The sequence below is a fragment of the Vanellus vanellus genome, assembly GCF_965231255.1.
Source record: "Vanellus vanellus genome assembly, chromosome: 7".
In the NCBI taxonomy this organism is placed as follows: Eukaryota; Metazoa; Chordata; class Aves; order Charadriiformes; family Charadriidae; genus Vanellus; species Vanellus vanellus.
Window position 1 is genome coordinate 19,051,058 of NC_138912.1, and position 15,470 is coordinate 19,066,527.

A 15,470-nucleotide genomic window follows, 5' to 3' on the forward strand; every position below is an offset into this window, starting at 1 on the left:
CTACAGTTACTGTGTAGCTAACTGTATTCTGAACCAGAGAAAAGAAGTCAAATGATAAGTTTAAAACTGCTTATGGCAGTTTCAGGTTTTGGGCTTATTGTTTTCCAGTAGTTTGCATTTCTTTTCTCATGCTTGAAGCATTCTCAGGACACATGGACACTGGGGCTTGCAGAAGGGGACAGAATCTTGTTGAGACCTTTAGGTGCTATCTCAGTCTAAAGGTAAAATACTGGTAATAATAAAAATATTAAGGTGCAAAGTGATGTTTTGAGGCTGGTATCAATTTCTGTGATCCTTGGTGTTTTCATGTTCCCCAAAACACCACCACAGTTATTCTGCTTCAGGTTAGCACACAGTTATATCTTATGTAGGTAACAGCAACACTGGACTTCGTCTGGCAGTCCTCTCTCTTCCTGGACTCAACCACTTTCAGCAATAGCCAGGAGAGAGGAAAATGCAGGGACCAGCAGCTCTACACTATCCACACGTTCTAGCAGGCAGGCAGGGGAGATCCTCAAATGACAAGATCCATCCACTTTGTGGCTCCTGTGCGCCAGCGGAATAGTGTAAAACCAGGCGCGCCACTTCAGAGAGGCATGATCGTTGTCATCTTCTGTGTCATGTCAAACTGAGGTTAACACCTAATTGTCCCACACTTCACTATGTAACCTGTTAAAGTTGTCTCTTTTCTACTGGTATCAGCCTTACAGGACTCTGTTTCATATGTATTAGCTGATTTATCTCATGATTTTGTTAAGGATTGCACTGATAAAGAAAGGGAATAATAGTGTTTTCGGGATGTTTATTGTGGTTCTCATTATTTCTAGGGTGAAAGTGGAGAGGCCACTGATGATGAAATGGCAACTCGGAAGGCAAAAAGCTGTAAGGAGTATCGTAATAGAAGTGGTTCGGATCCTCAAGATATTGATGAACAAGAAGAATCAGGTAGACATAAAAGTCTCTCAGGGTTTTGCTCAAAGTCTTTTTATACAGACATTTTTTATTGTGTTAAAAGTACATTTATGATATAAAACTACTTTTGCAGTTGAAACTCCAAATGCTACAAACATTTGAATTAATTTCTGTAGTTCATGATTTTTCTTTCGTTTAGTTTCAGTAGCACTTCCTTTCCATTCATATTAAGTGGGTATATAAGTGTTGTTCAGAATGTATCTTTTAGACCGTCTTGGGACAAATCTAGAATCCCTTTAGCGTCTTACTACGTGTTAATGAATTATGATATAGGTCTCTTGGACAAAAGCATTTTTATTGGGCCAGATGTTGTAATTGTGCTGCAAACTTGTTTTCTCCATAGATCAAAATATTATTATTAATGCTTCTCCATCTAACAACCTGCCATCAAGAAGAGCTCACTCTCTGACAGCATCTGGATCTCCTAATTTAGGAGCTACAACATCTTCACCAGCAAGACCAGTGTCCTCTCCTGTGATGTCTTCGAGCAAGAGTCAGTCTAGGTAAGGACAAAATCAATGCTTTGATTTATAAAGAAAAAAGTTACTGTTACTTAGTTATCATCAAATGTGGTTTTTGTGCGAAACTGATGAAATCTGACAAAAACAATGCCAGAAAGGTCATTAGCCTTTTGATAGGCATCTAAAACTCATAGTAGAACAACATAGAACATTTAAGCTGAAATACTATGAATCTGAGGATGGCTTTGTAGCAAGTCCCTGAGCAGCACACTTCAGATTATGTCTGTTACAGAAGCAGATTGGAATGCTGTTCCAAAACTACACAAATACAGAGTTTAACTCTTTCTCCAGATCTTCTCCAAACCATAGTTACAGACGCCTTCTGTGTATTGAAAGTCAACAGAAACGTTACAGATATGTGAACTGAAGTTCTGAGGTTTCTCAGCACAAGTAATTTCTACCTGGGGGAGTATTAACTTTTGCTAACATTTCTGGTGATGATTGCAGTACTGTCTCGGGGAATTGGAGGAACAGATTTGAAGTCTTTCTCTTACAGGCCTCTTCTTGAACATTCATCCTTTTTGTGTCACTTAGGCAGTGCAAAATGTTATGCTGTGGTTGTGCACTGACGTATTGTATTAACTCTATAAATGGTAATCGTGGTGGTGGCAGTAGTTGCAGTAATAATAATATAACAATGATAATATGTCAGGGATGTGAATGGTACTTTATGACATACAAGACGACTGTCTCAACAGAGGCCACGCAGTGCCTTTTAATGGAATGAATACTAAGATATGGTTATGGGTATGAATCTTGGGGTTTACAGGAGAGCAGTGGTAAACAATGGAAGAGATTACTGCTGCTGGTAGAGCATTATTTTTGAAGAGACATGTCTTGCGTAATGGTTTATGTTGTGTATTTCTTAGGGATATTTTTTTTTTTTACACTTAAACAGCTGGGTTTGGCAATAGGTAGGAGTAGTAGAGCCACCTGTGTATATCTGTGGTTGGCTGCTTCTCCTTTTAATACTGCTTTCTGAGACTCTTACTATGTTCCTTACTTTTTGTTCTTTGCTGTAATTCACAACCATGGGATTGAACATGCCAGACTAGGATTTAACTCTGTAAGACATTTCTCTTACTGTTTTTAAGGTTTGGAACAGCTTTCTTTTACATTAAACTGAAGAAATACTTCTTTACTATCTCTGAAAAATGTTTCTCTGTTTTGCAAATCTGCTTTTTGCTTTTATGCCAAAATAATTGTTATTCTCTAAATAAGATTAAAAGGCTCAATGGAGAACTTGCATTCCCAGGGGAAGGACAGCTAATGTTCCTTTAAATCCTCTCAGTCCTGGGTTTCTGTACAGATCCCTGTGCAGTTTAGCACTCTGGGCCTCCCCAAGTTATGACAGGTTTTCCCTGGCAAAGTTGTCTGGAAACTCCACAGCATCGCTTGGTAGAGCTCTTCTCAACTTGATATGACCCTTCTTGCTAGAATTTGCTCAGGATACAGCTGTATGGCTGTTTCATCTGTCCTGAGGAAATCTTCCTCAGAACAGAATTACATGTTTTATCCATTACCTTGACCCAGTTTGCATGAGCTGTTAAGAGACTTGGAGCACTGGAGAGAGTTTTATTCTTGGTATTTACCCTTTGGACCCTTGATAGGACTGAACTGTGTTTGCCAATTTTCATGTGCGTGAGCACTTCACATGTGCTACAAGAAGGAAGTATCTGTAGTGCCTCAACTGTGATCCGTAAGTCTAAGCTATCAAATAGTTGGCGCTCTGCTTTGCTGCAAAATCCTGTGATCATCCACCCTATATGTGTATTAATTTACTCCTGAGTTTTAAAGTACTCCATCTGGTTGCCTCCAAGGTGGAATTTAGGTGCGGTTCTGGGAATATTTGCACCAGAGACTTCTGTAATTAGATAGTATGGATGGAGAGCTTACCTGATCTCAAACCATGTACAATATACTGTCCTGTAGGACACACTCCCAGCAAGCTTTGTACCTTCAGGCAATCCACCCACAGTCATGACATGTCCTATCGCTTTGAGTTACATTTAATAAATGGCAGTCTGTCAGGCAGTAACGTTATTTCAGCCACTTCAGATAGAACACGCACCAAAACCAAAAATGGTGTCTCAAGAGACAGGCAGGCATCGTGGGGTACCAAACCAGACCTGAGCCAATTGCTGGGCAGTGCAGAGCAATGTCAGCTTGAGGCTTTCTGCCCCACTCAGAAGAAATGGCAGGACGGATGCCTTTAGCAGTACATACGGAGGAGCAGACTGGGGCAGTGGTCCACAAGCTGTGGTACGTATAGACTACGAACAGTGCAACATTCTTCCTGGAAGCTGCTGCCCTTAACAGCACTGATACACAAGCAAAGTAAGTTTGGGAACCCACACAAGTTAAACACAGACATCTTTTGTTTCTTTTTGCTCCAATTTTGTTGTCAGTTCCTCACTTTCATAAAAATCAAGTTATATACTTAGTTATACCCAACCAGTTTTGTCAGCAGCATCATAAATTAAGATAAAATGATGTATCTGTTTTCCAAAGTAACAGAAAGTTGGAATGACCTAGATAATGAAATAACCTAGGAAATATAGGATCCACGGGGAGTGCTTGTACGCATTTGTATCGCTCTGGAGAGATTAGAGACAACAGAGTTTATTAATTCAGATTAGGATCTGGAAATACACTCAAACACTGACAAGGCTTCATAGTTGGAAGCAGTGTTGGACATGAGCTGGTTGTGCACATTAGGTGAGTGCACGATCCCTCACAGAACCCAGAGCTTCAGAGAGTGGGGAACAGAGCGTCCCACTGGACTGCACAGAAGCCTTTGCAGCACAGAAAGCTGAGCTGGTAACAAATGATTGTTAGCTGCAGGGCAGCAGCTAGGAGGAGGAGAGCAGGAGAGATTTCTAGTTCCTTTTCTCTTTCTCTTGCCATATAATATGTGCGTTAACTTTATCTGACCAGTAAATTAGATCAATGTCTCCACCAAGTGAGAAGCACTAAATAAAATAAAATTTCTCAAAGTGAAAAAAAATCTAAATATAATGATAGCAATTTAAAAGAGGAGGATCTGGCTATCTTTGTTGTACATTTAAAATAATAATAATAATTCTTATAGGTAGAGAACATCTATAACTCACAACCTTGATATTCCTGACCTCCTTACAAATAATTTATGTTGAGAATAAATCCTTGTACAATCCAGATGTCTGGATAGTTTCCAAACACAGGTAGCCTGCAGCTGTCTTCTGTCATTCTTTCAAAGCAGATGTATATCCAGCAAATTCCCGAGTTCTGTGGAAATCTAGTGCCTTCTGTAAGGTGAAGGAAGCAGGGGAAGGGGTGGCAATGCCACTGGGAAACAGATAACAGGATATGGAAAATGAGAGATGGGGGCTTTTTTGTGGAGAGAGTAAGTTGGCTTTCTCATTAGCTGTATACAGGTGTAATCCAGACTGCTACTAATTATAGTTTGGGTTGCTGGTGGTAGTGGGGTTTTCTTGAGGTTTTTGGCTTTTTTTTAACAACCTGCATTGATTACCCATGGAATGATTGTGGAAGATACTCTTTAGTGATCAGATCTGGTGAAACGCTGAGCATTATCATCTGCTGCTGGTCTTCCATTTGGTACTCCAGTCTGTTTTCTGGAGTCGAGAGACTTTCTTCATCATGGTTTATTTTTCTTGTCTGATAAAAATGTTAGGAATTATTTTAGCCAAAATGTTATATGCAGTATGTCAGTACTTGCCATAGTGATGTCAAACAAATTGAACGTTATCAACTGAAGTAAATGGTATTTTTTTAATACTTTTAAGTCACATTCTATTTTCAACTGCATGCATCCATCCCAGGCCAGGAGTGAACTGAGGAATCTGATCTAGCATATTTATGTAAAAAGTCACCTGCTTGCAGCAGGTGACTGTAAATGTCTTTGGGAACGCGGGACAACGAGCTGGTTCTGTTTTTCCATCACAGCTGTTGGAACTATTTGTACTGAACCTGATGGCAGAATTCATAGATGAGTGGATTTGTAGATCTGAACATTACAGAGCAATAAACTCTGACACATGGTCACCTAGTCTGATATTTTGAAGCAAATACTGTAACTTCTGGGGTTACTTATGGTTTAAACCAGACAATTATCAATATTTGTGCTGGCTGGTTAGATCCCTCCCTCTTCAGGATGCTGGTGCTGGCAGATCCCATTCCTGCAGTGTTTAGGCCCAGGAAGGGGCTCAAGAGCTCAACCCATCATTGCAAATTAGTACATGAAATTCACTGAAGATTTTCCATACTGCTCAAGGGATAGTTCAAGTCAAGGCCTAACTACACTTACTAGTGTAAATCCTCTAGTAGCCTAAAGATTTTGATATGTGGATTTTGGAAATGTACTGGTTCTGCTTCAGAAACTTTGTTCAGCTGCACAACTTAGGTCAACAATTGCAATTATAAAGAAATTGGTTGGGCTTGGTATTACTCAAGTCAACTAAAATAATTGGCACCAAACAGCTAGTTGTTTCTGTGATCATTTTCTGCCTTGCTCTCAAGAAATTCAGTCTGCTTTCCTTCCTTCAGCCCACAAAGCTGAAAGGAAGAAATCATTAGAACCTCATTTTTAGAAGGAAATGGCCTCCACAGGCTACTGGCCAAACCTAGAAGAAGAAGAGGGCTGTAGCTTGATATGTCTTTGAGGTATCTGATGATAATCCTGACTGTTCTTGGGAAGTATCTGGGAAGCCCATGGGCTAGGAAACAGTGAGAGCTGAGTGCCAAGGAAGTGGAAGGGTTATGCTCCTTAAAATCTGCGCCCTTAACGCTCCCAGATATAAGAAACCCCAGGTACCTAAGGAAAATACTTGTTTTTCTTGCATATCCAGTCAGAATATTACTATTTTATTTTGACAGCTTTAAGGAATTCTACGTCCGTTTTATTTTTCCCTTAGCAAATCTTCAACAAAGCTCATAAACAGCCTGCACTACAAGAATACTGGCATTGTTTTCTTTAAAGGGAAAATGAGAATACTTTCATTTGTGCCAGTTGCATCAGGACCTTTTGCACATGGAAGAGTTTTAAATAACGTGCATATACATTATTCTGGTGCATATACATTATTCTGGCAAAGTCTGCAGCTGTCTTGAGGGAAAAGAATGGCTGCCATAAAACAAGAAGTCACAAACTGTCATTATGCATCTTAGAAGATACTGCTTTATTTGCTTCTTCCAGATATTGGTAATAAATGCATTAAGGAGAGCATGAATAAAGTGTTAATGCAGTAATGTGTAATATTTCAATAAGTAGAAATTTAACGTAACCAAACTACAGCAGTCTCTTTCTGATTTAGCACATGGAGCAGCAGTAGCTGGCATGGTCGTGTTAAAGGAGGAATGAAGGGGTTTCAGAACTTCATGGTGTCTGATAGTAACATGACTTTTGTGGAATTTGTAGAGCTCTTCAAATCTTTCAGGTAAAATGTATTTTTATTCTGTACTGATCTCCTTCATCCAAGTTTATAAAAGAGCAAAGATTGAACTTCTCAAATCTTTTCTCAGTGTCCGTAGCCGCAAGGATCTGAAAGACCTTTTTGATGTCTATGCTGTGCCTTGCAATCGATCCGGTTTAGAGCCCGCTCCACTTTACACTAATTTGAAGATTGATGAAAATAACAGTGGATTCCAGCCTGATTTAGGTTTGTTAAAGAACAAAATACAGCTGTTAAACTGCTGAACAGCTTCAGTTATTGGCCTTAAGAAAAAGTGTCTCAGTCAGTCTCATAAAGAACTATCCGTTATAAGTTTGAGGATTGCTGCTGTACATCCACTAATACCTAGTTAGCAGGATGTAAGACAGGTTTTTTGTTCAGAAATTAAGGGGAGGGAAAGTATTCCTGTTTTACATAAGCCAGGTATATTTGTAACTGGTACAGCGGAGGCATAAAACTTGTTGCTGCTCTGGAAGGGCTAAAACACTGAGCAGATGTAGGGAGGGGCAATGAGGAGGCTGAGCCCTGTGTCTCATTTGGTTGGTTTTTTTCCTGTCTGGTTTCCTAGTAGATCTGCTTTATGTGGGACAAGGGGGAAGGAAACCTCTGTCCCCCTTTACGTTCCCCAGTTACCATCATCTAAGTCTGGAGCTTTGTCCACATTTAAAGAAAACAGTCTTTCTGCCAAGAAGCCTGTGGGGATGGTACCGTGCAACTGGTATATAGGACTGGACGAAGATAAATGGTGATTGCACAGGAAGGGTATGGGGTTGTACACAGCGAAGGCAAGACTTTGAGGCTGTACGTGGTGGTGAGAGGAAGCAGGAGGGTCCTGGGTGACAGTGTGTGAGATGGTGTGAATCCGTGTTAAAGGTTCCGGGATTTTGTTTATAGTAATTGAACACTTATAGTCCATTCCCGCTGTTTTCATACACCCCTTAATAGTCTTTTTTTCTATTAGTGAATAGAAACAAGATGGTTTTGTTCAAATTTACTATGTCAGTCCTAAAATATTCAGTCATCTGATGTGTATTATATATTGTATTACATTCTATACAGTATATGTAATACTTTTTTTTTCTTTTAAGATTTATTGACTAGGAATGTTTCAGACCTTGGTTTGTTCATTAAAAGCCGGCAGCAACTATCAGACAACCAGAGGCAAATATCTGATGCTATTGCTGCTGCCAGTATCGTAACCAATGGTACCGGCGTTGAAAGCACATCGCTGGGAATATTTGGAGTGGGAATCCAGCAGCTAAATGACTTCCTAGTGAATTGCCAAGGAGAACACTGCACCTATGATGAAATCCTCAGTATTATCCAGGTCTGTAATACAAACATCTTGCAATTCCCTTTACTTGAACTCTTGTTACTTCTGTTTTCCCCACTAGCATTGTCTGCCTTGTAGTCAGAATAGCATATCTGTGTGGATATCTCCTTTCACACTGATGTTGCCACTACAGTTTACTTGAATTTCAAATTTAACACTGGGCTGTAAAATTGTGCAGATGTCCATAAATAAAAAAAAAAGTCATGCGAATAAACAGTTTTATTGGCTGTGTGTGCTTTATCCAGAAAGGGATGTCACCACTTGGGAAAAGTATTCATGACAGTGTGTTGTTTTCTCCTTCTCTGTGACCACCTTTGATAGAGATTAACTCTAATTTCAAACTTAAAACCCCACCATTTCCGCATATTTTTATTTTATTATGAAAAATTTTGGAGAGCAAACGTGGGTGTTTTGTTCCCTTATGTACAATGGCTGAAGTGATTAGAAAGTATGTAGAAAATTTTGAATTCCTCCAAACATCCATAATCAACATACTCCAAAATTAAGCCTCCACTTAGCAATTAACAAAGGCTAAAACCTGTGTATTTCAACTATCAACATGTAATATAAAATTGCGAAGTTTGAAAGACAGAAATTCTAAAGCAACATCGTTATCATACCACAATTCTCTTTAATTTGAGATGGTGCTGTGTTGTGTTTAAGTACAATACATAGAAGGATGCCTGATTATAGATCCTTTTTAATTTGAGCTTAAGTACTGACTGTGCTTTGAACAGGACATTGGATTAGATGACCTCCCAACATCCTTTCCAACCCGAATGATTCTGTGATGTACAATTACACAGAATCACAGAATGGTCAGGGTTGGAAGGGACCTGTGGTGATCATCTAGTCCAACCCCCCCGCCAGAGCAGAGCAATGAGTCTTAGCATGCTTGTTTAGTGATTTGTAAAACAAGCATGAGCATACTGCAGGTACCTAATTACTTTATCCACAGAAAGACTCGTTTTACACACTAACTGGTTAGTTCAACGAGCAGACTACACTATGAAAATATGAAAAAGCCTTGTTTCTAAGAGTTGTTATTATAGATCTCTTAAATTTCTTCCTTTTATAGAAATTTGAACCCAGTGTGAATATGTGCCAGCAGGGGCTGCTATCTTTTGAAGGATTTGCAAGGTAATTGTTTATGTGTTAATTTATATAGGTATTAAGATGACACCAGTGTATTGATGTTTGTATGTTAGTCACAAAACCTCAGTGCAGCGTAAAATTTCCTCACATCTTCTCACCTCTAGATTTTTGATGGATAAAGACAACTTTGCCTCCAAAAATGATGAGTCGCAAGAGAATGACGAGGACTTGCACTTTCCACTGTCATACTACTACATAGAATCTTCCCACAATACTTACCTTACTGGCCATCAGCTTAAAGGGGAGTCCTCAGTAGAGCTCTACAGCCAGGTATGCAGGATTGGATCGTTGTGTAGTTTTCAACATGAACTTGTTTGTTTAACTGGCAAGTCTCAGAAACATGACCTTTTTGCTTTGAAAATCTAGATGTCCTAAACCCCTGCTTGCAAAACGTCGGAAAACATGATGTGTGGGAAAGCTGCCTGTAAGCACAGTTGTGCTCAAATGCCTTTTCTAAGGCAAAAAAATTGGTTTAGTTTGAGATTCATAGCATTTAGACACCAGTCGGTCTGACCCAACCTACTAAAATTAGACTTTCCCACAGGAAAGACTGATCTAATATTTTAGTTCATTCAGATGTCAAAAACACTACTCAAATACTGTACATTGCACAGCAAAGACAAATTTCAAATGGAACTATAACTTCTCAAAACATTACTTCTAGGAATATTCCACAGTTTTTTAGACTTTATACCTGTTTGGTGGTGAACAGGAAAAGAACTATTTCTTCCTGGGGCTTTTGGTTCTGTGTGTGTTTGTGTGTGTGTGTATATATGTTTTTATATATATTTGGGTGTCTCTATTTACCAAATGCTACAGAAAGCATCAAACTTCCTGCGAGTGGTGTTTTCATTACTCTAAATATTAATGACTCACCATTGAGACGGGCTTGTCATGGGTCCATGTGCTGCTTCTCCTGGAGTTATAAGACAGAGGGGTGAGGCTGTGTTAAGAGTGCCCAAATAACAGGATTGCATTGAATAATGCAATTGCAAAGGAGGTTCCTGTAGGAGTACTGCACAGTGATGTGAGTATTGTGTTGGTAATAGATGGGAAGTGAGATAGAGCTCTACTGGCTCCAGAATTTGCATGATGCAGAAGAGCTTCTTCCTGTCCCTCAAGTTGTTGCCAGAAGCGAAGGGGCACTTTGTTCCGGCTCAGTGTGTCTGGCTCTCACAGAACTGGTGGTGTGCCAGCTACGGACACAACTGCCTGAAATCTAATTATTCAGGTTTTGAATAGGAGAAGTAATTTTTCCTTTGTTTATGAATGTTTTTGCTGGAAATGGTTTTGATTGTTAAGATCTTTGTTTTCAGTAATGCATCTAATTGTATCTTCCAATGATAGGCATGCTAAATATTGGTAGCCATAATAAGCATCTTATAAGCATATTATAATAATAAGCTGGGCTGCCAACAAATGGGTTAGCTTATCTTTCCCTCCATCCTTCCTTTTTGCTTTCTTCAGTGTTTTCTAGCAAGTAAGGCTTTCTAAAATAAATAAATGAAAAAGTAAAAGATGGAAGGGTGGCTGTAAATTAGCTTAATATCATTAATTAAGATGGCCTGGCACATTTCCATTCTAACTATCCTCATGGAAGTTGCTCATAAGGCACTATTTTCAGACCTTCTTCCATTTAAAACAACAACAAAAAGAACCAGCAAGCAAACTGCAGATGCTTTGCCCGTAAGCTGTCATGGTAGACACCTGGAATAAATCGCCACGTTACTTTACAGCTGCCCTGTAATATACCATGAATTTCAAAGCTTTATGGTACTTCTTCTAAGAATATAAACGCTTTCTTAATTTTCCCACTCTTTCTCAACTTAAGGAATGCGGTTAGCTGGAGACTCTAGCTTCTGTGGCTATGTTTACTCCACAGAGATTGCTCTTTCCAGCACTTTTGCTGAATCACTGGGCTTTCATTTAGCTCCGCAATGTCTGTCTTCTGCTTTGATGGCATGAGGCTGTGGCTTATATGTGCTTACCCTGTTCAATTGCATTGTAGGTTCTTTTACAAGGCTGCAGAAGTGTAGAACTGGACTGCTGGGATGGCGATGATGGGATGCCTATCATTTATCATGGGCACACTCTTACTACTAAGATCTCTTTTAAGGTATGCTGGTAATTGCACATAGAAACAAAAAATGAGAAGAAAATCAATAACTTTTTCTCTTAATGAAGGAAAACATTCACCTACTAGAAAAGTACAAATCCTAATGGGCTAAATCCGAATAGAATATGAACTGTGGAGTATGTCAGGCATGAACTCCTCGATTGCAAACATGCTTTTCAAATTAGTTTTTGTAACATATGTACTGTATTTTTCTGTCCTTTTTATTGTCAACGTAACTAGCATAAGTAGCTGTTACCAGTTCTGCTGTAACAAGATGCTAGGTTGATCTGTAGGAGCTTGTTTTGAAAGCAAATTGTCAATTCTTTCTTCTTAGAGGGGAAAACAGATGCCTTCCTTTCTCCCCTTTCAACTAACAGTAAGTTAACCGAATGCTGCAAAATAATCACATGTTCTTTCAATGACTGCCCTTTCTCACAGGAGGTAGTTGAAGCTATTGATCGCAATGCATTTATCACCTCTGACATGCCAATTATCATATCAATAGAAAACCACTGTTCGTTGCCTCAGCAACGCAAGATGGCTGAAATTTTCAAGGTAGGCCATAAATTGTGGTAAATTATTCTAAACACGCGCCTTGGGATTTTCCGTAATATGTCATATGTTCTCGCTATTTCAGAATGTATTTGGAGATAAGCTGGTAACGAAGTTTTTATTTGAGAGTGACTTTTCTGATGATCCCATGCTTCCTTCACCTGGCCAACTGAAAAGAAAAATCCTGCTTAAAAACAAGAAGTTGAAAGCCCATCAAACACCAGTGGATATATTGAAACAAAAGGTAAAGTGCTTCCTCAATAGCAAGCAGTGAGACCTGACTTTTGTTAGAAATAGTTCATTTGTGTTTGAAGTTTTTGCCATTCCAGCATGTACAGCAGAATAATCTAATGCATATTCATGCTTGGAAGACTCACAGTGGATTGCAACACTTTCAAATAAGTAGACAAGACATAGTAAAGTACAGATACAGCATAACAAAATTTTAGATCATTTTAGTTTTATAATACTTCATAGTATTATGATTAGCACCACATGCTCTATGTGATAAACATAAATGAAGTTTGAGTCTGAGGCTATAACATTTGCTATTCATTTGTTGAGAAACAGTGATACACATTGAGTATGTGTGTATATATACAGTATGTAGTAATTTTTAGTAGAATTCTGCTTTGTTTCTTTTTTCGTATTGAAGCCAGGCAAATACTCTCTTATTCCCTTTTTGGGAGGACTCTGCTATTCAAGTGGTACTCATACCTATATGAGAAATTTTTTGGTTTCTAAAAGTAGGGCTGCATCTCTGATAGCCTCAATTTAACAATGTTTATGGTTAGTGAGCAATTAAATTGAATCCTTGAACACTAACTGCTTTTCCCCCAAATGTAAACACAATTGAATTAGAATTGAATTCTTGTATCAGAATAAGTAAATCACACTGATTGTACCAGTATATGGACATTCTCCATCCTATAAAAAAGTTTTAAACTGTTTCCAAAGCAGCATACCTCTGACTGGAAAAAGGCAGTTTGCTTGAATAATGTGCAAAGTGAACATTTTCCCATAACTGATTAGGTTTCATATCTTATTGGGTGTTTTTCTACCACTACAAGTTTTTTTTATATTCAAAACCTTAAAATAGTATTTTGGTTTGATCTTAACAGTCTTTCTTACTTCTCGTTATATATATTCAGTGCTTTCATATAAATAAAATAAAGAGGCAAACAGTGATGAAAACTCCTTTGCTTTTTAAAAATACTTACCAATAATGTAATAAGTGGTTGTGTTGCTGTAGGCTCACCAGCTGGCACATATGCATGCCCAGGCTAGCAATGGGGCTAGCAACCCCACACCTGCCAATGAAGAGGAAGAAGATGAAGAGGATGAATATGACTATGACTATGAATCTCTCTCTGATGGTAACAATATATATTTATGTATTTATTACAGTGCTGTTGTTAGAACTGTAGCAATAAGGCTCGTAAATATTCTAATTCAGGAATGCTGTAGGTAAGTTGATCTTACCTTGTGAGAGGAAGATTTACTAAACATCCTTGGCAGCACTTTGATGCAGTAGTCTATAATATTGTGAAAATAATTCTGGCTGCGTAGAAGACTTGAGTTGGACTTTAACTCCAACCATTAGATGTTGTAACCATGCAGTGTATGCTAAATTTTAGTCTTTATATTTTATAGCATTTATATTATGCAAAAATGATTGTGTTCATTGTGTACTCTATGTTCACCTGTATTGTCTTTCATAAGGAGTTTAGACACCTGAAAGCTCAAGGTTCACAACAGATTTAGCCCTTGCATCTGCATGACTGCCATTAAATCGACCTAAGATGCAGATTCTCCAAAGTCCTCCTTGGTTACTGTCTAGCCCCAGAGCCTCCTGAAGTACCTGTTTTAGTTACGCTTTCGGCATCAGCTGTTCACTTCATGCATAAGGGTAGAGAAGCACTGAGTCCCTGGCTTGTTCAATAAAGATGGCTTTATTAAAGCTGCTCAGTGAAAAAAATGGCAAGGCATGCCTTACTGACTTGCCTTGTAAGTTCATGTGCTGTCTACGCTTCAGCTATCCTAGACTTCAGGAACTGGCAGTTTAGCATAAATCCACCTTTAAGTGCAGTTTATAGATTGAATGTAGTGATTGACATGCCAGAGATGATAAAAAATACTGTCGTTAGTAACTTCCACTACTTTCTTAGCTCCCCGGTTCAGTCAGACATTTGATTCAACTACAGATGAAGGACAGAATGTGCCACACTGAGGTGGCTGAGCTGAAGTCATGGATTTTTTTTGTTTCTCCTGCTGCAGGACCAGTAGATTCCGGTAGAGCAAACAGCTGGAGTCAGAAATATTTAATCCTCTCAAGTTTTGTCAAAGGACATTTGTCAAAAACCCTATGCATGAATTGAACAAGCTGGATGCATCTAAATGGGCTACTCATTGTTTTTAATTAGTAATTTTCAGAGAATATCTCAAAGTTGATCACAATGCATTTACCCACTGAGACGGCAGTGATGGTACAGGTGATACCAAGCTCTTTAGGTGGTTAAATGCTGCATCATTGTTAAACTCCATAAACGGATCACAAAACCGACCAAGGGGACAAAAAATTACAGATGTGCTTCAGTGTAGATAAACATAACGTAATACATTTAAGGGAAAAAACTTAAACCTTGCTTATGTGATTCGAAGCTCAACAATGGCAGTGTCAATTTGGGAGATCATGGAATTATTGAAAGTTCTCTGAAATCCTCAGCTTGGTGTGCAGTGACAGCCAAAAGATGGGGATGATCAGCAACAATACTGAAAACAAAGCATCTTTTTGCTTCTATATAAAACCTTAATGTGCTGCAACTTAAGTTCTGTGTCCGATTCTTGCCTCCAGATCTCGAGAAGGATATGGTGGAGCTAAGGAAGTTAGAGACAAGGGCAACCAAAAAAGTAAAGGGAGTGTGGCGGTGGCTTGCACGAGCCTGAAAAGGCTGAAATTCTCCAGCTGGTAGAGAAGAGGACTGAGGGGTGAATTTGAAGCAGGTTTACTAAATCAGGAAGTGGTGGATAAGGGGAGCACAGAACTGTTACTCATTACGTCTAGGAGGTGCTCAGTAAAGTAAGAGGAAGATCAGTCTAAAACAGGTAAAATAAAAAGTATTTCTTTGTGCTGCTGGTTGTGAACTTCTGGAATTTGTTCCCATTGGAAATTGTGGAGGCAAATGGTAACAGATTGAAAAAAGGATTGGACAAATTCATGGACAGGTTTATGAGCAAATGTTATGGGTAGAAATGTGTGGTCCAACATCCCTAATATTCAGCAACTGGGGATGTTGGGGTGGTACTAGGGAAGTGGAGCATGACTAGTGGCTGGATGCTCTCTTTAAATAGCATCTCCCGTTGCCACT

At 38.9% G+C, this 15,470-nt stretch overlaps 1 protein-coding gene across 1 annotated transcript in view; it reads left to right on the forward strand.

The window, feature by feature from the left end:
- The window catches only part of PLCE1 (phospholipase C epsilon 1), a 135,240-nt gene that overhangs the window by 98,876 nt on the left and 20,894 nt on the right, over positions 1-15,470 (forward strand). Inside the window, exons 10-20 of the mRNA XM_082486127.1 lie at positions 828-945; positions 1,316-1,475; positions 6,809-6,931; positions 7,017-7,153; positions 8,035-8,273; positions 9,358-9,419; positions 9,539-9,704; positions 11,443-11,550; positions 11,989-12,105; positions 12,188-12,346; positions 13,355-13,478. Of these exons, the coding sequence (XP_082342253.1) occupies positions 828-945; positions 1,316-1,475; positions 6,809-6,931; positions 7,017-7,153; positions 8,035-8,273; positions 9,358-9,419; positions 9,539-9,704; positions 11,443-11,550; positions 11,989-12,105; positions 12,188-12,346; positions 13,355-13,478 (1,513 nt within the window). The remainder of the gene's footprint in view (positions 1-827; positions 946-1,315; positions 1,476-6,808; positions 6,932-7,016; positions 7,154-8,034; positions 8,274-9,357; positions 9,420-9,538; positions 9,705-11,442; positions 11,551-11,988; positions 12,106-12,187; positions 12,347-13,354; positions 13,479-15,470) is intronic.